This window comes from Lissotriton vulgaris, chromosome 2_1 (genome assembly GCF_964263255.1).
Source record: "Lissotriton vulgaris chromosome 2_1, aLisVul1.2, whole genome shotgun sequence".
Taxonomy (NCBI): Eukaryota; Metazoa; Chordata; class Amphibia; order Caudata; family Salamandridae; genus Lissotriton; species Lissotriton vulgaris.
Window position 1 is genome coordinate 840,181,814 of NC_141687.1, and position 26,838 is coordinate 840,208,651.

The following is a 26,838-nucleotide window of genomic DNA, read 5'->3' on the forward strand; positions in this document are numbered from 1 at the left end:
AGCTGTGCGCCACTCTCCCTACCACCAATCCAGCATTTCAGAACCGGTTCCTGAGGAAATTCAGACTCTGGCAGTCTCAGGCAGATGTAAAGGCAGTATTCGTTACTTTTTTATTTTTAAGGAAAAGGCCACGTGCACCTCCCTCCGCGTCCCACGGAAGGGTGGTGGTGTTTGATGGGGAGGGGGCTACAGGAAAGGCTTTCATAACTAACTGCAGAATCAGTTACAGGGGGGTGCAACAGCATTATACAACAGAAAGGTGTGTATAGCAAACATAACTTGGTTCGCTCTCTTTCCAACATTTCAACAACTTGTTCAATTTAAGTGTCTGACCCTTTAGCGGCACTTCTGGATTCATGAGGAGTTTTAAATTAAACAAAGGTCAGTTGAAATAGTGACAGGAAGTTCAGGGTTACTCTTTCCGTGGCATTTTTTTTATTCCTAACAAAAATGGGAGGAATTTTATTCTTCCCTCCGCTCGCCCTCTATCTTCATGTGTTAAGACTGCAGAAAATAGATGCAAAGCAGTGACAACTTACGTAAATTTTACGTAAATTCGTTTTTTCCCCATGGAGCAAAGTGGTTGACGATCACACATCTGAAGAAAAGGTGCAAACGCACAGGCGATATGGGAAGGAGGACCAAGCAACACCCAGCTCCGCGTCCCGTCTTAAATACATATATTTACACAATCCCACAGAATACATTTACAAACTGCATATAAAACAAACCTTTAAAAACATTCACAAAACGACCACATTTTGAACCCGGACCAAACGAGCGGTTTTACTTATTTAAAATGGCCGATAGAAAATGTAAAAATAATGTCTATTTGAAAAAGCATGTAAAAACGGAGTTCCGATATTTTAAAAGTAGAAAGCGTCCCCGTAAGAGTCCCACCATGGTTCACAATCAGTCGTGGGGTCCTGTGAAGGCATTCAGGCCAACGAGGGCAGCGGTTCAGTTGCCACCTTAGACCTCAGTGGCCTCGATTCGTTCAATGCAGTGTCACCTGGGACTACTGAAGGGCACCCCAGCATCAGGGCATCCTTAAGGTGTGCTAAAGAAGGGGGAGGCTACAAACTTTTACGTGCTTGAGTCAGAGACTTTAGTTATGTAGAGGTTCCTCCAGAAAAAGAGTACCAGCATTCGAGGGCGGAGCCCCCTTTGATTGGTCGAGGCCTGTAGCATCTCGCCGCACACATGCTGGTGCACGTTGATGATTCAGCTAAGAGCCCGTCTGGAAATAGTCCCCTTCCTACTCCGCGGAAAGTAGTTTCGACTCTTCACTGGGGCTACTGAAGTATTCTAGAACGAAAGCAGACAGGAAGCAGCATTCCTTAGATACCTGGGACTTCCTGCCCAGCAGAAGACCACGCCTTCCCCAAGCAGTTCACCTGGATCACTGACCGACCCCAGGCAGGAGGCAGTGGGTAGGAGCCAGCCCACCCATAACAATGTGAAGTAAACCGGCTCGGCATAAGTACAGAGGGCCACCAGGACCAAATTTATTAAGGGCAGTCAAAGCCAGCAGAGGACAAAGTAGGCACCTGCCCTATCAGATATATTCAAGCCTTTTCTCTCAGAGGATATTCCATAGTTCCCAAGCCTGTTACTTGGTCAGTGATGGTGAAGCAGAGCCCTGCCTTATCAAGTGCTCCTGTGCCAAGAACAAATGGAAGATCTCCAGAGCATTGGACTTCTTCAGGTTGCAGACAATCATGGTTGTCAAATTGCAGCTCTTCAGGCAGCAACAGCAGAAGGCAGGGGCCCTCGAGCAGTGTGCGGCTGGATTACCTCCACTCCTGAAGTATCGGAGTCTTCCTGGTCTGCCCACGTACAGAAGGCAGAGGTCCTCAAGATCCGCCAGTCTGTTCAAGAGAATCTGGACCACTCGGGCCACTGAAGAGTGTAGACAGAGCTCTGCCCCCTCAGATAGCAAAGTCATCATCATCAACCCCAGAGCAGAAGGCCGAAGCCCTCAGGATCTCCAGGCTGTTGACCAGGATGAGTGTCCCCGTGAGGTGCTTCCAGCGCTTGGTGATGGGGCTCTTCATCTTATCCAGCCCCGTGTGCAGCTCCTGGATTACGTCCCGGTAGCTGTCTCCAATCTGGTTGCTCCACGTCAGCAGGAAATCATAGGCAGGTTTCCACATGGCCTGCAGTCACAAAGAACGAGAGAAAACACAGCAACCATTAACCAACACTACTGAGTTCATCGTGAAAGCACCACACAACAAATATCTTTGACAAAACAGAGCTTTGCAGTTACAGTACACCTGAAAAATTGCACATGCATGCCCTGTTGCACAATTTTCCACAATAGTTTCCTTTAATTGCCTCACCCTAAGAAAGCAGTTCTCAAAACTCTCGATAACTGTTTCACAATTCTTCACACACACCTGACTTGTATGGCATGCCCATCAGGCATCAGAGAGCCCTAAGAGGGATCAGAGGCATAAGCACCTGCTCTACCCTGGAGCGCCTGGCATACTGGTGACCGCTTAACATAGCACGGTCTCACCAGTCATAAAAGGGTTAATGAAATGGTTAATGAAATGGTCAATAACAGACCCCATCCTTTAAGCACCAGTCCAGTTTATGGGATGCGCTTTATTAATGGCCAGCATCGTCACATTACATTAGACTCGTTCAGGTTGCTATTTTAGGGCTATCCAGATTTATTCAGTGAAATCTAAACTATTACTTTCAAGTATGGGTGGAGTTTTTATTTATGGACTCATTTCATATACAGCGAATTGGGTCTGTGTGTCTAACACAATCAGTAATTGGAGCTGGATCAATTGGCCATCAGCAGATGTACTGCTTTAATAATTTACCCAGTTGATCTCTTAAAATTATTCAGAGGGGGACAGCTTACGCAGATTCCTTTGGTTTACAGCCAGGCTGCTCAGTGCTCCTTGCACTATTTGATGGACTCAGGCTAAGAGATTCCTGAAGAAATAGTCACTTGACAATCCTGTTCCTTAGGCTCCTACCCTGGGTTTCCCTTCAAGCATGCCTTTTAAGCATTAGTGTAGTAGCACACTAACACCTCTAGGGCATCATTATAAAATGGTGTTTCTATAACACTGAGTAGAGCGTATGGTGCATTTGCCTAATCCTGCTTTGACACAAAAGAGTGCTTCCACTGCTGTTTAACAGAGGCAACATACATTATAAGAGAAATTAGTTTTTGATGCAAATAAATAACAAGTTACTTACCTTCCATGACACTTTCTAGTGGCTACTCTAGCGAACTACAGATTCCTAACTATACATTACTCCCCAAGCACCACATGGATCCAAAATCTTTTTCATTGCACTGATCTCAAGGCCGATAGTGGTGCTGTCTGGCCAGGCACATGATTCTACAAACCCACAAAAATGACAGTAGGAGATGCAGATAAGCACCAATCCTTCGCACAGATGTCCGCTTCATATCATTATCTTTCCACGCCATACTTTCCAGTGTGTTGAATACTAACATGGGCCCTTTTTAGAGGTTAAAAAAACGGGAGGTGGTAGGGAGGTGAGGAATCTGCGTTTAGAGTATTCACCAGAAAGAGCCTTACCGAAGGTAAGTAACTTGCTCGTCTGATGGATAGGTCTTAACAGCAGAATCCTCAACTTAGAATAGAAATCAAAAGAGTACCTCCCCAAGGTGGAGGGTCTGTGGAGTGGGCTCCCACCAGAAAGTCTTTCAGGACCAAGCAGGCAATATGCCCTTCCTGCCAGACCTGGTTGTCTGTCAAGGCAGTAGTGCTCGATAAATATATGCACGGACACCCATGCCGCAGCCTGGCAGATGTGATGAACATCTGCCAAAGCAATGGTAGCAGCCTCAGCCATGAAGGAATGGGCTCTCGGGCCTTCTGGAGGCTTCCTCTTGACCAGTGCGTATGAGATCTTAATGCAGAGGACTATCCACTTCAACAGAGTAGTCCTTGCACAGCCCTCCCTTTCTACTCACCAGAGAACTCCAAAATAGTTAAATAATTCACTCAATGGTCCCAGGTGCAATGAATGTAAAAGCTTAAAGAGCCAAACAATGGATCTTACCTCCTTTTCTGAGAGTGAAGGGGCGCAAAGAACGGAGGTAAAGTGAAGGATTCCCCAATGAGGAAGGTAGTCACGACATTTTGCAAGAATGCCACTGAGTCCTCAGCACCAACTTGTCTGGGAAAAAGGCAGTGTAGGGCAGGTGCACTGAAAACGCCTGAAGTTCACTCATGTGACAAGCAGACATTATCGGAACGAGGAAGATGGTCCTTAAAGACAGGAGATGCAGCAGGCAACTAAGCATCGGCTCACAGGGCGTACACACGAGAAAAGTCAAGACCAAGTTATGGTCATATTTTGGCATTAGAAACTGTTTGGAAGGGAAGATGTGTTTAGATTTGTAAAAAGTTTGACACAGCAGGTGATTTAAACATGGGCAGTTGGTCCAGCAAACGTAGAACGGCCCGACAAATAACCTTTAATAGTGCTCACTGAAAGACCCTGCTGGGCCAAAGATAAAACAAACAAGAGGATATTGGACAGCTTTGCTTGTAAGGGGTCAGTCTTACTAAAATCACACCAGGCCACACATTTTATGGCTGGTGTAGATCAATTTTATGAAAGGGTGCCTGATGGCAATGATGCCATCCATCACTTTTAGCAGCAGGTCAACTGCAGTCAGTTGCAGCCACTCAATCTCCACAGAATCTAATTGAGCAAATCTACGCATATGGTTGTAGATTGCACAAATTCAGGGGAAGGACCCTCCCCTGCCCCCTGCTGAAACTTGAGGTCTTCATAAAGTGTTAGCTTGATCAGAGGACCGATGTTCATGCCGAGAAGGTCTGGGCACAACCCTCTCCTGGCCCAATACAAAGTCATTAGGACAGGGGCATAGCTAGAGTTTGTGGCGCCCGGGGCTATCCCTCAGTTTGCCGCCCCTTGGTGGCGGGGGTGCTCGGGAAAAAGGACGGTGAGCACTTGAAAGATGTCGGAGACACGTAGTATTGACTGGACTAGAGATCCCCCGCATCTGTTAGTCTTTGAGAGCATGTGAGGGTTTGGGGTGTGATTTCCTGCTCTAAATATTTTCCATTGGCCTATCACGAAAAGATAGAAAATAGTCCTTTTAATTATTGTGTTTTATTCTACGAAAAGTCCCCAACTTTACTGGTTACTTCATTTCTTCCCTCGCACGGCTACTTTCCATTTTGCCAACTTTCTTTTTGCCCATTTTGCATCTTTTTTTTATTTGGCAATATTAATCACTTGCGCAGTTTACCACCTGGATTACTGGCTGTGCCTTCTCCAATTATCTCCCTTTATTGACATAGGTGCACACAGCACCACTCTGCGCCGGGTGGTGCTTTTTAGCGGCATCCACACAACATGTGTCTCCTGCTCCCCCAGCTGCACTGCCTAGAACATTGACCATCCATGTAAATCTCTGCCTTGAATATATTAGAAAGTATGACATACCACGAGCAGTGCTTCAATTGGAGATGTGCAAATGCTGGCACTACCCATCTCCAAATAACTGTCTAAATCTGGGAAATGTTGGTACTTTCTCATTCATAGCATTGACCCACACAGAGAAGAGCAAGTACTCTCCCTTACTAACTAAAGAAGTGCACATACTTAACACTTAATGGTATCGGCCCCCTTAAAGCACTGGCTGTCAGTTAATTACTTTTGTATGTTGCATGTCTTATTCACACAACTCCTCCTCCACCTCACTGCGTGCTAGGCATTGTGGGTCATGACAAGATAAGAGCAACCCTCTAGTCGCACAATCATGACAAACACATGCCTACGTATAATCAAAACAAATTCCAAACTTTTCTCACATATGGTCACAACAAAAAAATAAAACTCTGCCAACCACGCGCTCCCCTCTGGTGTCGAGGATGGCGGGCTGCTTTCTAAGCTGCAGAGGCTGAATGAAGCGGGCTCAGCCCTGGCCAGCACTGAGGGGACAGAAGTCAGAAGACATCTTCTTTAGCTTTGCGTCAAACTTATCTGACTTTGTGTGGTTCCCCACGGTTTTGCACTATAGGCCTTTTACGCCCACTTTCATGATCTATTGAGATATCACTTTTTTTTTTAACTTCTAGCGCAAAATTCATTTTGAATGTGAAGGGTGATCTGCACAGCTGATTACACCCCCACCTCCTTTCGTGCATGTGCCAGTGCTAATAAAGTAAGCCTGGCCCAGAATCTTGGAAGTATCTTACACAAGCACAGGAAAGTGTCACAGGACCACGCACGGCAGCATCACTTGCCCACTAACAGACGGTGCACTTGTTGCTGCACACAGATTGCAGGACCTCCACATCAGCATCGTTCCTTCCCAACAACACAGTCACACCCATAGGGGTCCAGGCTCCAGGACCAGAATGAAGCAGGAGCAGAGCCTTGGCCATCTGCCCCACTTCCCATTCCTAGCGCAAGCTCGGCTTCAAATGCCTGAGTTCAGAATACCAGCTGTAGAAAAGCCTGTTGTGTGTATAAGTATTTCCGTCACGGGCTCAAGCTCTAGGTTGCTGTGTTGCCTTACACAAACACCCCGTTGCTCTCCGAATAAACCTTTTCTGTATAACAAAATAAACCAGAAACCATCTATCAGTGAAAACAGAAAACAATTATTTTCCCAATGATAACTAGTTCCACAGGTATTTCTGATATTTGTGTTTCCCGCGTCTTCATTGTAAAAATGTCACACACAGTAATCTGAAGCCTTGGCAGCTATGAGGTAATTAGAATTATGCAGTCTCTCACCTCGGCTCTTCATAATTATGAAAGCTCAGCACTGGCCGCCGGCGACTCTCTACTCCTCAACGACGAGAGCTTAGTGGTGCGCGTAATGCGTCACCTATCGCGAGGGGAGGGCTGGCCAAATGTCCATTGCAGGGCCGTCATTGGTAGCGCTACCGCGCACCACAACTGATTGACGGCCCTTGCTTGGGGGTAGGGGGAGCCAGCCAAGCCAACAACAGACCGTCGGAGCCTACAAGTGGCAAAAAAACGAGTTAGGCCGGCGAGGAGGCGCACCGCAGCACTGTAGGAGGCCGCCTTAATAATTAATTTGGGATTGGGAGTTGGGACAACTGTGTTCAACAACTTTTCCATTCCCAAAATAAATTACAAGCGCCGGGCCCGGCCGGAACGGGCCTCAGTGCTGCACGACCACGGCCGCCTCAAAAATTGTGCCGCCTGGGGCGGACCGCCCCCCCCCCGCCCGCCCCCCCCTAGCTACGCAGCTTCATTAGGAGGACTTGGCTTGAACGTTCCTGATCTTTTTCAGAACTGGGATGACATGAGAGGCAGGGGAGGAAAGGTGTACCAGAGTCCCATGTTCGATTCCAGCCAGGACACATCTAATAAATGTTCTTGTGGAAACACCAAGGAGCAAACATTTTCAAACTGCACATTCAACGGTGACCAAAAGATCTAGCCAGGGTATGCCCACAGCAGGAAGATGCCCAGCGCCTCAGAGTGTAGATGCCATCCTTGATCCGCCAGATGCAGCTTGCTCAGTTAGTCTGCTCTGTCAGTCATGGACCCTGCAAGGTGGTTCACAAACACAAAAAACAGGGAGTTTTTCCCAAACCTTCTTGATGGCCCCCTTGGAGAGCAACAACTGCACTGCCTGCAACAAAATGGGCAGGCCCTTACCTGAAATAATCTTTGGTGTGGGAGGAATAGTGGGCCTGGAAACAGTAGAGGATAGCTATTTTGAAGAATCTATAAGACCTATCTGTCAGATGTAATGATTGTCGGCCTGGAAGGAAATGTTAAATCCTGCTCGCCAACAGTGACCATACTTCACTATGTGCAAACTAGAGTGGTTTAGTGGCTAAAATAGCAGAGGAAGGCGAATTGGAAGACTGATGCCCCTGCTGGCTGGTATGTTGTCTACTAGACCCACATATAACCTCAAAAGAACTGGGATCCCTGCTGCACAAGTTGGGATGGCTATCTCTGTTGATAAGCCAGCCCTCTGGAATGGCCTCTAAACTTCCTAAACTGATGTGGAAACTGTTGGACAGAGGGCAACAGTCCCAAAGAGCATTCCACAACTCTGTCCTTCAGCACTTTAATGCAGTTTGCCTTTTCACTGAGGATGCAGGACCCATCAAAGAGCATATCCACGAGGAGGCCAGAAGATACCCAATGACGAATAGCGAAACCTGAGAAATGCATCCATGCACGTCGTTTAAGTACAAAACTAGTACCATATGCTTGATGTACCATCACAAGTGGCGAAGGGTATGCCCAGATGTGTATCCCTTGCTCACTGTGCCAAAGGAGCCAAGCTATACCCAACTGTAGAGGCCCAATCAGGGCAAAACTGATCTTGGGATGCTTGTGCTCCGATTCAGAGGGACCATGGCTTGGTGGTTCAGGACTGTACTGTCCCTACTGGAGCAGGATCAAGATGGATTTACATATGGCTGAGTCTAATTGGAGATGACATGGCAAGAAAAAGAATGATGGGTTGGAAATCTAACAAGAGCGATTGCCAATGGTAAGACTTGTTACAAGCATTCCCCCAATCACCTTTTGCGTTTGTGTGAAACATAGTTTATAGTTTTGATTTTAATGTGTGGGAGGGAGAAAGGGAGGGAAATAGGGGGAGAAATCTTTCTCAAGAGACTGACATTAGGTGTTTGAAGCTACCTTAAGAAAGTATCAAGGTTTTGGAGTGATAGTAAACTCGAGTCAAGTGCTTGGGAATAATCAAATCTGGTGTTGGATGTCCTGGAGAGATATCACAGACTGACAGTTTTTTGGGCACCATCACTGTACAAGAGGAGCTTGGAGTGACATTGCTTTCTTATGGTTGGGTGCATTGAGGCATTAAGGAACTTCACTCTGACTTCTGTTTTTCTGGAGCAATGTCACAGTTTGAAGTTCGGTGTCAGAGATTTACATAAGATTCCTGGAGCAATATTGGGGTCCTGAGGAAAAAGTCCTGGGGTGCTCGCTCTCTAAGATTGTGAAATCAGTCCATCTCCTGAGAACCTCAAAGTAACATTTGCTACACAACCTAACCCAATGCCTCACAAAAGGAATAGCTGTTCTACAGACTCCACCTGTTAGGCACCTCACTCCGCTTTCCCAAACACAAAAATCTATGTGCACCTTAAAGGAATCTCACCTCGTTGTCCAAGCCACCATTCTTGTCCCGGTGAGGGGCTTCGTAGGCATCCATCTGCTGCTTGGAGACCCTGGCCAACTTCTCGGCCAGTTCACGCCAGCGTTGGGCCACCTCCACAGCCGTGGTGAGGAGCACAAAGTCCTGGATCAGCCGCACCACCAAACCCTGGTAATCTATCTTCAACAGAGCCTAAGAGGGAAAAAATGAGCTAGTTAGGGGTTACCTGTGTTAGGAACATCTCCAAAACAGTCTCCCTTCCAGGCATCACGTTTCAGTAATGGGTCAGAGCAGCAGGAGAGCCCACATTTTAAAGGGAAACCCATCCCCCAACCCTCCTGTCCTGTTGCTGGTCCTCAATGGAGTGCGCTGTCAAGACTCTGCCGTAACAGGTCATTCAGTGCAAATTTGCCCACCATCCAACTCAATCCATAGATTTACTAGCACTCAGTCTAGTCAATATCAGTCCAGGATGGGCAACACGGCCCCTGTATGAATAGTAAGGAGCACAATTTCGTGCAAAAGTTTCTTATAGCACAAACAAACATATGACGCCCTTTAATGTGTGGCCAAAGCCGACCATGGAGGAGGGGAGCAGGAGGAGGAGGAGGAGGACGAGGAGGGGGGCGGGGGGCAAGCAAAAGCTTAAAAAAAAATATATAGTTGTCTTCCCATTTACCCTCTGCTACCACTACCTTCGTACACCAATTCCCCATCACTATACACCACTAAAAGAAAACGCATTGCATAAGTACATCCTTCTGGGTGCATGAGACACGCTGTGATATATAGTCCCCCTAATCAGACAGAAAGAAATTAAGAACACAGGCAATTTCGCCTCGAGAACAAAGACAATAGAAATACATTTCTGGGTTCCATTTAAATCCAGATATTGCAAACCAGGATGGTTAAAAAAAACAAACCATGTAGTGTTAACTGTACAGCTTCAAAATGATATCAGATGAAACAGTACTTGGATGCCAGATGGTACTTAGTCACTGGATAACACAAGAAATGATACATCATTCATCTAATAGTTGACCTGTAAAAAGCAGTGCACTGACATACAAGAAAATCTGGACCGTTCCCATCAGGTTGGTGCCTTTGGAAGATGAACAGAACTGGGGAAGAGTCACTTACAAACACAGGATAAATAACTACCTCAGAATCGACTGCCTTTAAGAAGCACTTGCCCATCAGGAAATCGCAATTTCGCTGCAAGCCAACAGTTATAATTCTTACCCGGCACCATTTCAGAGTTTCTAGTATATCATGTATTATTGAATTTGCATGCAGGGTATTCTTTGAGCAGGAGTTTGGTGGGTGGGGGGGACGGAGATATAGGAGGGAAATTTATTTATTTATTTTTAGAGTTTTATATAGCGCGAACTTGAACCGATTAGGTTATCAGAGCGCTTTACATAGCACCAGTTCCGTTACATGTTATCAAAGCACTTTACATAGAATCAGTTACGTTACACATTTCAGGAACACATTTCTTTTAGGGGGGCTCTTACCATCATGAGTTCTTTCTGGAACGACTTCCTCTCCCTGGCCTCGGTGTTGTTGCAGTCTTCTTTAAGTTTCTCCAGCACGCATGCCACCCGCTCTGGCTCACTATCCAACTCTGCCCGGCAGAAATGGTTGAGTGGCAAGGCAGCATAGCCCAGGGCATCCGCGAACGAGCGCCAGCTGCTAATGTTTTCCATGAGCAGGGTCCTTACGGAGGAGTAGATATAGGTCAGAAACTTGCAGGGTCTCAGAATCTGTTCCAGCAAGGTACTAGTGGTGAGATCAGGGCCTTGGAAGTACGCAGGCTTAACCTTCCCAATCACAAGCACATTCTTGGCATGCACAAGGCCAATCTTGCCCTGGTAATGGCCAATGTACCACTCTTTGGTCCACAGCTGGCCTTTTAATCGAATCTTCTCCTCAGTGAGCAGTGCAACAACGTCCCCTTTCTTATATTCTAGCAAGTAATGGTTCTTGCTTTGCCGTATAACAGTCTTGAGGAGTTTCCCATATTTCAAATTGGATACTGGCCGATCCCGAAAGACTGGAAATCGGTAGGTGGACGCCATGGGGGACAGGATGATCTTCCCCACCTCATTTTTTTTCAGAAATCTTCTCTGGGCTGTAGTCTTGAGACCAGATTTGGGAGGAGGAGGCGGTGTCTGCACACAAAACTGAGTGATAATGTTCTCGTGATCATCTTTCACTTGCACCCGCAGTGTGAAGTCTGTGAGCTCGTTGGCATTGTGCGAGCGAATGGGAAACACCAGGCGACAGACCTTGCCTAGCTTCATCTGGAAACCACGCACCATCTTGGCTTGCTCGTTGGCGTGCACTTCATAGTTTGTCATATTGGAGAAGAGGCAGAGCTGCAGGTCCTGAGGGCGGACCAACACAAATTGGTGCTTCCCCCAAAGTTGTAACACCACAGGGGCTGCACCATGGATCTGCCGTGCAACCTCATTGACCAGCAATGTCTTTGGGGCGCAGTCATGACCAAAAATGGCCACCACAGTTTTAAAGGAAGGGTGAATGTGTTTGGGCCCATACACACCCACTGTGATCTTCTTGCTGATAAAGTCCCACACTGTGGCAGGATAGACAATGTTTTGCAAGGCTAGAGCTACCACGGTCACATACATGCAAGGCTCCAGATTCTCCAGCTGGACCTGGATGCTGTCCCCATAGCAATAGGTAGAGATAACAGGAGAATAGGGACCTTCCTTGGTGTCACTCCTTAGGCATCTGATACTCACCATATTTTTGTTAACAATTTCATTTTTGACCTCAGCAGATACTTTGAGCTCTAGGGTGATGAAGGTCCTCACCTCCATGTTGCTGAGTTTAATTTCCAGGACTGGGCTAATGGTGCTGGACTTGTCACTGTTGAGTTCCAAGGGTGGATCTAGCAGGGCTTTCATAGAGATTTGCTGGGTCTCACCAGGTGGCACATGACCTTCAGGTATGTGGATGCTGATGTTGGTGTCGGGCAGCTGGACCGCACCTCCACAGCTGTCCAGTTTGCACACAATGTTAGTTTCCAGCGGCTGTGTCTGACCCCAGCCAGGGTTCTGCCCAAGTTGATCCAGGTCGTGACAAGATCTTGCCAACTTTCTGTGGCTCAGCCAAGCTGCCCGAAAGTCTTCTCTGCTCTGGAACTCTTCGGGGGAGGGAGACTTCAGTGCTGTAAAAAATCCAGAAGAGGCAGAGTTCTCAGGCTTTGCTTGGAGGACAGACAATTCTGATAGACTATAGGAACGCTTGCTACGGAAAAAAGGATTGTCACGCCGGACAGTCTGCTCAGAATTGGGAACAATGATGGATGGCTCATCAAAAAAGTGTGGGCCCAGACCATTCATTGTGATGGCGCTAGGTTTGCAAGGGGAGGAGGACACAGGGTCAAATAAAAGCAAATCTATGGTGGGTTTGGAAACTGGCATCGAGTCCAAGACTGGTGGTGGGTGTAGATCACCGTTAAGGAATGGATTTTTGGGTGCACCATTTAAAAATGGGTTATTCTGGTATGCTTTAGTAGAATCTTCTTTCACAAATGCAGTCCAGTCCCCAAGGAGGTCCAGCTCCTTCATGCTTTCTTCAGGGCCTTCCAGTAGATTGTCGATCATCCCACTGTCACTTAGAGAAGAGTAGCGGTTGTTTAGGGGCTGAACGTGTGAACTGGGGATGTAGCCCATCTCTGTAGTGTTGTGTGCGTACCACCAGTCTCCGCCTGACGTGTCAAGGACATACAGGTGATCTCCCTTGGAGAACTTGAGGGTGGTGAAGTTGCTGGGACGGTAGTCTCGAATGGCCACCACTTCCTTCACATTGTCCAGAGACGTTGGTGCATCGATGAGTAGGGCACTTGGAGTAGGCACTGCAAAAAATAGAAAAGCAAGGTTAAGTCAAATATAGATTGTTGTATCCAAATTCAGAATCTAAGGTTTATGCAACTAATTTGCAATTATATAGTACTTTAAACCCCTAAAGGCTGTAACATACATTTTGGATCATGGCAAGATTGATCCTGAATTGAACAAATGTCTTGCGATAGGCAGCACGACAAATCAACCCCCACAGAGAGATAGGAGAAGGAGTAAGCAAAGTCTCTGTATGGTGTCAGATCTGGAACATGAAAACTTATGGGGTACTGCATTAGGTCTGGAACGAGAGACACCATTAGCTCATGTGAAGCAAGTCTCGCCTATGCACTAACATGGCACGGTATAGATTAAGTTTGAGGTGCACGGACAGTGGCAATACAGTGCAAGGGGATGCTGCAGGATTTCAGTGTGTTGGTAAGTGCACACTATATTAGCTGTAAATGACTTGCATTGATATGTTGCAAAGATGTGGGTGGTCACTCTAGAGAACAAGCCGCTCGGCGCTTAAAGTTCACAGTAAACAGGAGCCCTGAAACCCATAGCTGCGTTTCTCTACTATAAACAATCGTAAAGAATATCCATGAAACAAATTCTATTTCCAAGCAGCCAATACTCTGTTATTTAACCAGAGTTGTTTGATTAGGACAGATACACAAGACTGATTTGTTTGGATTCCTTGTAAATTTTCTAAACCTGAAGTGTTCTGTCAATTAACCTTACGGCCAAATACACATTGCTTTTACAATTGCACTGTTTAGTATATTGGTGGCTGGCTACATCTTGTCACATATGCAACGCACCAGATCAACAGAATAGACGTGAAGGGTAGTTCAAACAAACTGACTGAACATTGGTGAATAATGGTACTTACGAAATTGCTAATCAGGCAAGTATATAGGTCAAAATACCACAAGCACCATTATTTTTTGCGGTGGTCTGATTTTTTCAATGCAGCAGCAGTATTATGCTCTGGCAATAGCTTTCTGCTCCAGTAATATTGTATAAACACATTACATACTATTTGAGAACTATTATGGGAATAGGGACTGCCGGAGGTAATGTGTAGTCCTCAAAGGGGGTTATGTAGTCTGGACGGATGCATCAAGTGGGCTTTCTATTAAGACTACTGTCCCCTCACTGGACTGTGAAGAAGTGACTGGTGGCAGCATGAACTGTCAGTAAAATAGGCTTCTTTTCCCAGCTACCTACAGAGAGGAATAACCTACTGCCTACACCTTATAAATTGCCTGTTCAGTTCAGAACAACTGAGTCTATCTACACTGTGCGTTAAATGCAAGCATGCATGCCCTCAGTGTATAGCAGAAGTGTGCAAGGAGTATGCGTACCTATGGAAACTGCAGAATGCATTTTGATATCACTGTGTGGGTACTCTATATTAAGTGGAGGGTGGAGCTCATCCTTCAGACAAGTTATGTGGATTGCACAACACCGACTTGGCCTATCCTTCTGATAGTTAATGAGACAAGCGGGCATGGGAGGACAGAAGACTCCAGTGTCTTTGAAGTGAGAGTGCTGTCTGGACATGCCCAGCTTTTTGTTTCCCCAGAGACCAAAGCCAGTTGGTTGGCAAGCGTGACGGCTGCCACCTCCCCTGTGCCATTCTTTTCTGTCTTTTTTGTAGCCTGAGGGACCGCTTCCCAGACCCAGCTTCCTTTCGGATATCACCTGAAGAATAGAGTCTGTACATCCAAGATAAGTGAGGTGATTACAATAAAGACCACATGGAAATGTGCAGAACTCAGGCAAATCCCATTTCGACTGTGCAGGGCACTCGCACAGCTTTCAAGAAAAATTAAGGCTGAAAAGTATATGTCGGAGTGTAATCCACTTAACATCCACACCACAAGAGATATACTGGGGAACTCGGGCCTGGCAAACTGTGTTTATCAAATACCTAGGAATACATTTCGTCAAAGAACTCAAAAGCACACTCGAACAAAAAAAAAAAAAAAACTACTGTTAGAAAAAACAAAGAAGCTGTTGGAGTCCTGGTCACCCACATTTTTAAAATGGTGGGGGGAGGATAGAGACTATAAAGATGATGATCAACTACCTGTCGAGTATGCTCCCCTATACTCACTGACGAGTTCCACCGCAAAATGGACAAGATGCTAAATAAATTTCTATGACGGGATAAGCAAGAATAAACCTTCAAAAATTACGACTAAACAAAAAACTGGGGGGTGGGGGGGGTCTAAATGTGGCAGACTTCAAAACATTCCAAACTGCTTTTTTAGTGAAACGGGGGGCCTACTGGGTCCTGCCTCCCCAGGAATATATGCTGGTCTGGCTTACTTTTGAGAGATTTATATCAAAAATGGAGGGAAGAGGATTAGAAGTCCATTCATTTCCACTGAGTAAATGTTCATGAATCAAAAATAGAATGGACACTAGTTTCTACAAAACCATTGGTTTGTATTCGAAAACCCTCATAGACATCCTGGTATTGTCGTTTGCGGTGTATCTTTTTTCCGCCCCATCAGGAGTCATGGCGTATTCATCGGGTGATCGATTGACGTGCTGGGTGCTTGCCTCACCTGAGGCTACCTCTGGTGATAGTAGAAGTGTCCAGAGATCAAAATTATGTACGTGAAGGAATAGACTAAAAATAGTGTCTAATCAAAAAAGGGGTTGTTTATTCTGGATAGTTTAGGCACTATGGTTAAAAAGGAGTTGCGATACAAGGTGGTCGGGTCTTCCCTGGCTATAGCCAGGGGAAGAGTCAGCACAAGGGACACCTAGCTGTACCTCATGGTAAATTACCACATGCGACTCTGGTCCCCTGTTGAAGTACTCACCTTGCGCAAAACAGCATGGGAAATTCCCATCCTTCTAAAAACTGAATCCCACACAAGTTGTGTGAAGCTCATGTCATAATTTTGTTTGTCTGTATATACGTTTTTTTGTCCTGACGAAAGCTCCATAGACCCGACCGGGCCGAGCGAGCTGAAACATGTCGACACGTACCTAAAAAGATATGGTGATCCAGTAACCCGACCACCTTGTATCGCAACTCCTTTTTAACCATAGTGCCTAAACTATCCAGAATAAACAACCCCTTTTTTGATTAGACCATATTTTTAGTCTATTCCTTCATGTACATAATTATGATCTCTGGACACTTCTACTATCACCAGAGGTAGCCTCAGGTGAGGCAGGCACCCAGCACGTCAATCGATCACCCGATGAATACGCCAGGACTCCTGATGGGGCGGAAAAAAGATACACCGCAAACGACAATACCAGGATGTCTATGAGGGTTTTCGAATACAAACCAATGGTTTTGTAGAAACTAGTGTCCTTACTTTTGAGAGAGCCATACTGGACAACCTGGAACCAATAGCTCTCCTCACAGCCAACAAACAAACAACCCGCAAAGCCAATAGTCAAAAACACAAAGAATGCCCTGCTTAAAGTAGACTAGACAAAGGAACACAGCGTAAAAAATTCAATGTGGGAGTCACTGTGGGTAAACACAAAGATAAAATACAGAGGGAAACCTCTCTCCATATATACATGGAAAAGGCTAGGTATTGCATACCGAGCGCAGCTGGAGGAGGGGGGGAAGCCCCTCCTTCAGCATGCTAAAAGCAAAGCACAATCTACCAGACATAGAATTGTACAACTTCCTTAAAACCAGAACTGCCCTGTCCAAAGCGAAAGTCAAATAACAAGCCCTCAATCATCCAATACATGACGAGTCTCAACAGAATAGGCCACCAGGTATCACACCTATACCAACTGCTACGACCCAACTCTACCAAACTGAATGACAAAACAATCACTTACTGGGAGAAACAACTCGGTTCCTCACTCAACAAGAAACTACACCTCTTCTGGGCCTCCCCCCACACAAAACAAAATCTCCCCTGTGTTAACAGACAAAATTCTGGCTCCTACACAAAACTTACTGGACCCCGGCTCGCCTAGCGACTCAAGGCCTGAGGGAAATCGACCTGTGCTGGAATTGCGACAAGGAAAAGGGGGACCTGGCACACCCTATCTACCACTGCCCCAAGGTTAAAAAATTCTGGGAAAATATATTCACCTTCATAAACACAACGCTAGGATGCACACTACAAGCAGACTGTTACCCTTACCACAGCATTTATGACAACAGAGTTAGAATCACAACAGGACAGAGACCTACTGGATCTCCCACTAACAGCGGTAGTTAAAATAGTACTCACCAAATGGAAAGACACCTCCAAGGCAAACTTCAAGGGGTGGCTCAACTGGATGACGCATCTTAGAGGCGCCGACAACACCGCCCTGCGAAACTCACCATGGAGACAACCCAACAGGGGGATGTGGGCATCCTTGGACGAGCTTGTAGACCCATATGAACTGCCATGAATAGTACTAGCAAAATGTAACAATGGGCTCTGTAGCACACCCCCACTAGCCAGAAGAAAGTAAACCTCTGTATGCTATCTCTTTTTCTCTACCTCAATTCCTATCCTTTCCTCTTTCCTCGCACTCTTCTCCTCTTACTGAGACAGTGGATAGGGGGACAACCAAGCATATATAATTGAAACTGTACTACCATTTACACAGCCAGTGTGGGCTGCCTCCCTGTAACGACAATGCGCTGATGAGTATATGTTGTAAAAAAACAATAAAAACTATTTTTAAATTAATAAATGTAGGATTAAATGGTGCGAGCTAGCTGCAAACATGAATGGACACATGCAGAGACTATGACACACCAAATCTGAATTGGCTCCCCCTTCCCTGGAAGGTCATCCAGGTCTAAACCTTTTGATCTTACGTTCAAATATGGTTTTCATGAATATTTACTTTACCATGACAAAGCTCAGCCTGAGAGCAACATGTGTCCGCTGAACTCCCCATATCACCACACCTTATCTTGAAAAAGGCCAGAAATATATAATTGCAGTGTTTCAGAATTGGTCTGCACTCACCATCAATGCTACCAGCAGTGATTAATTTGTGCAGGAGCCGGCACTCATTTTTTCTAGGACTGGGGATTATTTTTCATCAGACATTGACCCAAAGCAAGAAAGACTTTCAGAAAATGGAGAGGGAGAGAACGATAAGAAAACTAAGCAGTGACAAAGCAGGAAAGGAGGGGATGAAAAACAACTGAAAAAGAGAGATAGGCCGGAAGTGTAAGATGGTGGAAGAAAGAGGCAAATGTGGAATGAATAATAGGCACTATGAGTACTAAGGCACTCTGGGGATCGGCACGCTGGCGGAGACAAAGAAAGTTTGGCCTCTGCAATTACTATTTTTATTGTGCCAATTACTGGACGAGGCCTTACTAAGAAATACCTCGATCCAAACAAAAGACAGGAAGCCTCCTGGTGTCGAGTGCGCCGGACCGGTCCACAGGAGCCGGGGCAGAGAGGAGTCAGCTGCAGTTGACAGACCGTGGATCAGCTCAGGGCTAACCTGAGCAAGATCGCCCCCTGCTGGCCCTCTTCTTCTCTGAACGGTCCAGAGTTATCGAGCCAGGTACGGTGCAGCGCAGAAGGGTGCCCCCCGAGATCCTGCTCACTTTGTTTGAAGTAGCAGAAACGGTCTACTTTGAGCAGCCTTACGGCTCATGGGAGAAAGGTAAGGTTATATTATATATACAAAGCATCCACCAGTCTTCAGCACAGACATGATTTGGGGTAGACAAGATAAAACACCGAAAAGGGTTTCTGAAAGTGCTGGAGATTCCTCTTTGAATAGGCGGCCATTTTCAAGGGGTCTCTGGTCAAATACTGTAAATTCTGAAAATGGCTGCCCCGTGCCAGATGCTCTACCCTCCAACCACTCACAATGAAACATAACACTTAACAAAGCAGGCGGGTGAGGGTCTCCATGCCCAACAGATCCTAGTGTGCCATGAAAGGTTTGAGCAGAACCGATAATAGGGAAATCATTCTAAACCGGTAGACAAGTACTTCGTTTACTAAATACCTTTGCCAATCGGATCCTAGCAGGCTCCGACCTGCACCCTGGGGTCCAGGAGTCTCTCGCCTGCCCTCAGATGCAGACAAAATAGTGAGACAGGGACAAGACCAAGCGAGCTGGTGTAACCGGATATCCTTCCTGCAACACGCACAAGTTGACTAAATAGATGGGCATGCCTGCATTTCTTGTGGGTAAACTTTGGCTCGGTGCATAGATGTGTACAAAGCTCGTGATGGACACAACCCTCGTGCATATGGAAGTGGGTCCCAGCAGTACCTTAAGTCATTCATACGGTTTAAAGCCCCTGTAGTGGTTACCCACTGAGTCACCCACTAACTAGCTAGCAGGACTTTGGGGTTCTTTCTACAGCTCTTTTACACCCCGGGCAAGGTCGGAGAGCGCAGGTGCAGGAGCAGGGAAGAGTCAGGGAATCTCTCCAGAGGTGGCTCCGACTAGTCTGGTGCTACTCTTCCCATCTCCTGGGCCCTTGAGGGTCCTGCCCCTACTTCCTGGGGAGTTCATTCGAGGACATGGGGCCTCATGATGAACTCTTCCCTCAAGGTCGTGTGGAGGCCTAGCACGAGAAGCCCAAGGGTGGCAGAGCCATAAACTAATTGGTGGCCTGGGGACCAAAGGACGTAGGTACAAAATGTCTTGTCCACCTTCCACGTAGATGACTCAAGGGCGAAGGCAGGAGCAGTAAAATAAGTTACAGGGAGCTCTGGAGGGGGTGGGGAATGCATTAAATGAGGCCTAAGGCATAGCAACCTCCCCTCCCTGCGCCGATTGGCCCATTTGAAGGGGCGCGTGAGTTGGCCCAATCAGCAAGTTGAATAGGGTAAATGGAGGGCTCAACGGATGGGCCCAATAATCAACAGTAGTACCGGGCCCAACTTCACACTGGTGAATGTCTGTAGAGACTAGAAACCAAGTCTGCCACATCCTGACGTTGCCCACAAGCCAACTCTTGGCTGAACTTCAGATTTTGCTTTAACATTCTCGCTTGCGTCTCGCTCGGGCACCTAGTCACTCACCTGAAAACACTGCTACTCATGCCAGAATCAGCCTACGAACACTGACATCACTCAGCTGGCCACTCTACAGGTAGTTGTGTCCTCCTCCTCATAGAGCATGCTAAATCAGGAGCTCTCCCCAGAGGGTTAGCAGGGACCCCTCTCTTGCATGAGACTTAATTTTCAGTCACACTCATTCACTAGAGTTTTTTCAAAGTGTTTATCGCCTAGTGCACCCACCCCATAATCATTTATAATCATTAAAACAATATTTTCACTTTCAAGCCTTGGTACCAAGCACAGAGTAGCCCGGCTTTTGAGGTATTTGCAAAATACTTTTTCTGGTATGACAAAAGAGGGATTTGTTGTGGACAGGGGTTGTGGAGCTTGGCATCGTACATAAGTACACAGGAAGTCAATGCACTGGAAAAAAACACAAAGCTTAAAGTGGCAAATATTGTTATGTGAAAATGTCAATTAAAAGTTAACACTATAAACTAAAAAAGAAACAAAAAACACTAAAATTCGCCAGTTATAGTTAAGTCAAGTAACTATAACTTGAACCTTCGCCTAGTACACCTTGTATGGTGATGTCACTTCAGTTATTAGTGATGTTATCAATGATGTCAGAACAAGTCACTAGAGTTCGAATATATGAGGCATGGCAATGGCTCAAGTTCTAGTTGACAACCATAACTGGCGAATTTCTGTGGATTTTCAGCTTAAAATGTTACGTTTTAACTGACTTTCACCTAAATATAACATCACTTCTATCTTTTTTTCAGTGAACTTTTTATTTTTATTTTAAGTAAGATTTTATTGCCATACCCAACTAAACCAACCCTCTAATGGTTTGGCTACAGTGCATGGGCTGTAGCGTGGCCCTGCACTTCCCCACAGAGTTCAGCCTCCCCATCCCAAAACAGACGCCAACTACCCTTTTTAGGTCGAGCCTAGCGGCAGCGCACATTCACCGCGCGCTCCGAGGCATGCTGTATTAGGGTATGCACTAGAAGCCCCACCCACTCTCTGCCCCCATTTGTAATTGGCTCTCTCATTGTCGTCCTTAAATGTTGGCTTCTGATTGATAAATAGGCTTGTTAGTACCTCCTTGGTACCGCGTTGTCTCCATTTGTTACTGCCCATAAGGACTGGACCTTTTACTCCTCGTGTTACACGGTCTGCTTTAACTTAGCTGTGAGCACTATTTTGTTTCTTTTTTTATCTTTTTATTTGCAGCACTGTCCAATTTTACTTTAGTGGCTGCGCTTGTTTATTTTTAAATTAATTTGCAGCATGGTACGATTTCACTTTAGCAGCTGTGATTGCTAATTCAATTAATTAATTTCCAGAGGGGTCCATTCACTTTAGCGGCTGCACTAGTTTATTTAATTTATTTGCAGAGCGTTTCGCTTTCACTTCAGCGGCCGAGCTTCTTTATGTGATTAATTTGCAGCCACCCACATGTGTGCTTGTGCCACCCTCTGCCCCTGAATTAAGTTCCATCGGTGTTCCACACAGAAACCCTGCACAAGCTCCACCTCGGCAGCTTCCACAGACCCTGTTTTTAAAACATAAATAAAAGGCAGTCATTTACAATGCCAACAGCTTAAACTTGTGTAAATGCGAGACCTATTGCATTGCAAATGCTGGTTTGAAAATTGATTTCTAAACCCAGCAGGACTCAAACAGGAATCCAGGGGAATCCATTCTGAATCCCAATGGACTCCAGAGGGATCGCGGCACCACAAAAAAAAAAACCCTACCCAGACCCCTAATCTCTCATAGTTTTTTTTTCTTCATGATATGGGGACTTGGTCCCCAAAATCTTGTAATAACTGCAACACAATATACCTTCTTGTTGCAGCCACCCAATCAGAGAGCAAGCTCCTGCAGGACTCACAGGAGCTTTTTGCTACAACTGGAGTGAGGCAACCGACAGGAAAAAAATAAATAAAAGCCCCCTCGACCAGTCGGATTGCTCTATTATTTTAAGTTGTTGCCCGCTGTACTCCCACGGAGCCAACCGTCTAGATATCAATAGCTTTTAACCTTTCTTTCTCAAACGTAGCGGTCTGCCAAAATGTGGTGTAATTATGTTCAGCCATTTTTGCAGTAGCACTTTTCAAAAATAGCTATGGAAATTGCGCCTTGGGACCCTCACCCTCCCCCTTTTTCTCGGGGCACCCACTTGGTAGATTACCTTGAAACTTTCCAGGAAGGAGCTGAGGTGGATGAATTTAGTTTATGGTAACATTTTGTCATACGGCGGCAAAGTTATAAGCAAAAGAAAAAAATATATCTATTTCCTATGGTAACTAGGTCCTAACTATAATTACACTGTGGTGAACGTGTGTGTGCATACACACAAACACTGACGTTTGGCACTGTGTAGTTACCATAGGAAATTATTTTTTTCTTTTGCTAATAACTTTGTCGCTGTTTGTCAAAATATTACCTAAAACAAATTACATCCACATAGGGAGATGGAGGGGGAGGGGGTTGTGCGTGGGTGTGTGTATACTCACAAACTTTATAAATGTATATATTTTTTTTTAAATCACCTTATTATACTTCTTTTATTTTCATCGTTTTAGAGCACTAACCAACCATGTTTTTTTATTACATTTTAAAAACGGTTATAAATAATATAGTTCTCACCCACATACATGGCTCTATATATCTAAATCTTTTCTATATTTTTCTTTTCATGGTGAAAGTAAATCACCCGAACTTATTTATTTTTAAATTGGCTCTTTTTTGGGAGGATAAGGGGGGTGTGGGGGAGGGGCAGGAGTAAACCCAGTAAGCCCCATTCCTCTTTTTCAAATTATCACTATATTTTTTCGGGGAGTAGACCCAGAACCCCACTTTTTCTTATAATGGCGGAACTGGTTGACTTCAATATTTAACAAACTGCAATTTTAAGAGGGGAATCCCATTAAACTGAATAGAAAATGGTCCATGCGTATAGTGTGTTTAATTGCTACAAGTCTGCAAACCCTAAACGACAGTGTAACAATGACTGTATGTCATGAGGGATGTCAATGATGTCATTTAACATGTCATGACTGATGTAATCTGCGGGGTCATAAGTAGCGTTTAGTAGGGGCACAAGTTATAGTTCGCTCAGTAAACTATGGCTGGTGAATTATCTATATAATTTCTATTTAATTTACAAATGCATGTTAAGAGTTCTGCAGTTTAAACATGAAGAAAAATAAATGTCTAGGTCAATTTATACAATACAATACCATGCAAGTGTATTTTCGGTCATAATCTTAAGTTTACAGCAGAAACGAAATAAATTTTTTTCTGCCTGGAATTCAATAGGACATTCCTGGCAGGCATAAATGTACTTGATACCACAGATATCTTCGTAAGGAGTGTGGTGAAATCAGCAGCAGTAAATCCATCTCAAGAGGAGGTAAGAGGGTATTTCAAGTTGTGTGCATTGTTGCCAAACTTTGAAGGCAAACCACAAGTATGTGGGCATTTCCAAACTTCAGGTCAAACACCTCACTGTGAAAAGGGTTGGAGATTTAGTAACTCCCCTTCCAGAATGGGAAGGGAAATGATTCACCCCATATTTGCTTGCGAAATCGGGGGAGCGCTTTCTCTGCGAACAAAAAAAATCATTCCCCAAGCAGAGGAAAAAACGCATGCATTTGCACGAGGCTCCATGTTTTCTCTGCAGATGCAGAATTCCACATAGGAGGAATAGGACCCTGTGGGACATGTCACAGAACATTCCCACTAGTATGCTTGGAAAAACTGGTCACAGATTTACAGGTGTATGGCTGGGTGGGTTTATGAATAGGAGAAAAATGTAAAATTACGCTCCGAGACTACAACGTCCACAGTACTTTCACATTTTTTGTTCCAGAAGGGGCATCTATGCTTTTTTTTTTACGGAAATATATACATTTTAGGTCTCATAGCGATAGACAGCGCGTAAGCGCTGTTTTGCCAGAGATCTTTTGTTACTGAGTGTGCTTCCCAGGAGACAGTACCTGGCCGCGCGCATTGCCTGAAGGAGGCGATTTCAGCGGGCCACGCGCTCAGCTGCTGTCTCCTGGGAAGCACCAACACCACACACGCAGGCGCAGAAACAGACACACACACACACACACGCGCCCATGCACGCACGCACCAACACATACAGAGAACCCACCCCCGCTGTCGCATACACACACACGTGCACCGAGCACCCGCCCACTTACCGCCACTCCGGACTCCAGCCGCCACCGCGGGGCTCTCTCTAGGGCATGGGAGCCCCGCGTCACCAGCACTGCTTCTCTCCGTGGGCGCGGCTTCTCTCCGTGGGCGCATGCGCGGGCTTCCGAAGCCGGAAGTCCCGCCCCACGGATAGTTTCTAATTTCTTGGAAATCGAAGTACTCCAGCTGAGCCTCCTGCAGCGGAACAGGCTGCCTCTGGTCACTCAGCTTCAGGTGGCCGATCTTTGGGACCAGTTGTTGCAGAACGGGCTGTTCACCCGAAGACATTCGGGTACGGGTGGGCATTGCTTCTACGTTTTTGCTTTGCTTGTTAGAGACAGTGGTGAGACTTATAGAACACAGCGCCTCTAGGTGCCGCTTGACTAATCATTCGTGCCCACTTTTGCATAGCAGACCTCATTTTGTAAGGTTACATAATATTGGCAATTAAGGAGACTGAAAGATAGCGAAAATTTCGAAAGATGTGTTCTGGAACATAAATGCATATTGAGGGAGCACCTAAGAGTTCACTCAGTGTTAAAAGTGTAATCTGAGTTTACAGTGCACAATATAAGATCGTTTCACTTGTATTTTAGTTTGGCAACTCGTGTAGTATTGCTTGTGGGTTTGGCCGGTATTCACTAAGCTTCACAGGAATTACAGATGTGGCTAAGCAATATTTATAAACCAAGAATCACAACCATAGATGTTTGGCCACAGAGCCAGATATAATGTAGTCAAGGATCACGAATGGAATAGGGTTTGCTGGGTTCCTTTGGTTTGACTTGTATTTATTGTACAATGTATGAGAGTATGCTCCGTGTGTTTAGACTGTGTCTTTGGTGTGTCTGCCTGGTATTTTGTGTATAGTGTGTTATGTATATGTGTATATCTGTTGTGTATGTTGTACGAGAAGTGACTGTGTACCAGCGTTTTTGGCAATTTGTACAATTCCTCCTTCTCTGTCAACCTACGAAAAGTTCCAGTTACTATGGAAGACTACTAAAGTGGAACTTAGCCACGAATCTGGTGAGTGGCATGATTGATAACCACGAAAAACACACTGAAAGATGGCAGCCACAAACAGGGTGATTGAGAAGGGGGAGGAACACGAAAATAGTCCCTCTTCGCTGATGCCAGAAGAGGAGGAGCTAGGCTGACTTTTAAAAACATTGACAACGAGAAGCTTTTAAACTGTGCACACAGCGTCTGAGGAAGTCGCAAGACGAAGCGCGTCATGCTGGTTGCATTAAAAGCTGTTGAAATCCCCAGTGTGCTCCGTGTGTCTTTTAAAGAGGGACACCTTTTGGGAGTGATATTTATACGTGCAGTGCCGTTTGCACGAAGGATGCACCCGCCTGAAGCAGTTCAGCAGGAAAGCGGCGTTCGTGATGGCATCTATGGATAAAGAGCCTGCGTGAACCGCCAATGAGAAGGAACCCCGTTATCTGGTTTGTGACTAACGCAAGGTAGTGCCGATGACTGGAAACGGGTTCCCAAATCAGCGGCTGGCGTTAAGGGAATAAGCGGACCAATAAGCTCCACAACATACCTCTGAAAAATCGTACCATCAAACTGGACAGTGTGTTTATACCCAGAACAAAGGAAGACTACTAAAGTGGAACTTAGCCACGAATCTGGTGAGTGGCATGATTGATAACGCCGAAAAACACACTGAAAGATGGCAGCCACAAACAGGGTGATTGAGAAGGGGGAGGAACACGAAAATAGTCCCTCTTCACTGATGCCAGAAGAGGAGGAGCTAGGCTGACTTTTAAAAACATTGACAACGAGAAGCTTTTAAACTGTGCACACAGCGTCTGAGGAAGTCGCAAGACGAAACGCGTCATGCTGGTTGCATTAAAAGCTGTTGAAATCCCCAGTGTGCTCCGTGTGTCTTTTAAAGAGGGACACCTTTTGGGAGTGATAACTATGGACAGTATACACTATTCCTGACAGTCAATACACAGAATAACATACACAAACTGGTAACCGTATGCACACTTGCGCTCACTCTCTGGACGGATCGCCTCGGCCGGCATAAGAGGAGGGAGCCCCCTCCACGCACGCTCCCGCCCCCGTCCTGGTTGCTAATCACCCATCACTGCCAGGGAAGCAACCGGTGATTAATGGCGGCTCTGCCACCCTGACCGAGCGAGCAGAACCTGGAATCAGCCCCCCCCAGGAGCCATCGGGGCACCCGCTGCCCCAGCAGCAGCCCCCTCCTGCTGCAGCAAAGCACCCCCTGCTGCCCCAGCACTTAGCCTCCCCATACCATAACACCTTCACGGCTTCCACCTTGCCCCCAAGGGACCTCATTTGTCCTAGAAATTACCTTTCCCTGGCCCCCCTGTATCCTCTTACAGCTTCTCCCTCCCCCCAGCAGCCCAGCATCCAAAACCACCATCCGCTGGCACCCACCCGCTGCCATCGCAACCATTCAGCTACTGGGGCACCCGCTGCCCCTTCATCTGTCCTTGCTAGCCCCCCAGTACCTCAGCCTTGACACCCCCCAATCACCCCCCCCCAGCATCCACCATTCCCAATAGCACAACACTTACCTGTTGCCTCAGCAACCCCCTTCCGCCGTTGCATAGAGCCCTTCGCT

General features: G+C 46.0%; 1 protein-coding gene across 1 annotated transcript in view; it reads right to left on the bottom strand.

Annotated features, from left to right (window-relative positions):
- Positions 1-658: 658 nt before the first annotated feature.
- The window catches only part of SH3BP4 (SH3 domain binding protein 4), a 134,709-nt gene continuing 108,529 nt past the window's right edge, over positions 659-26,838 (bottom strand). Inside the window, exons 3-5 of the mRNA XM_086956287.1 lie at positions 10,678-13,046; positions 9,164-9,352; positions 659-2,159 (exon numbers count right to left, since the gene is read on the bottom strand). Coding sequence (XP_086812413.1) covers positions 1,932-2,159; positions 9,164-9,352; positions 10,678-13,046 — 2,786 coding nt within the window. The 3' untranslated portion in view covers positions 659-1,931. The remainder of the gene's footprint in view (positions 2,160-9,163; positions 9,353-10,677; positions 13,047-26,838) is intronic.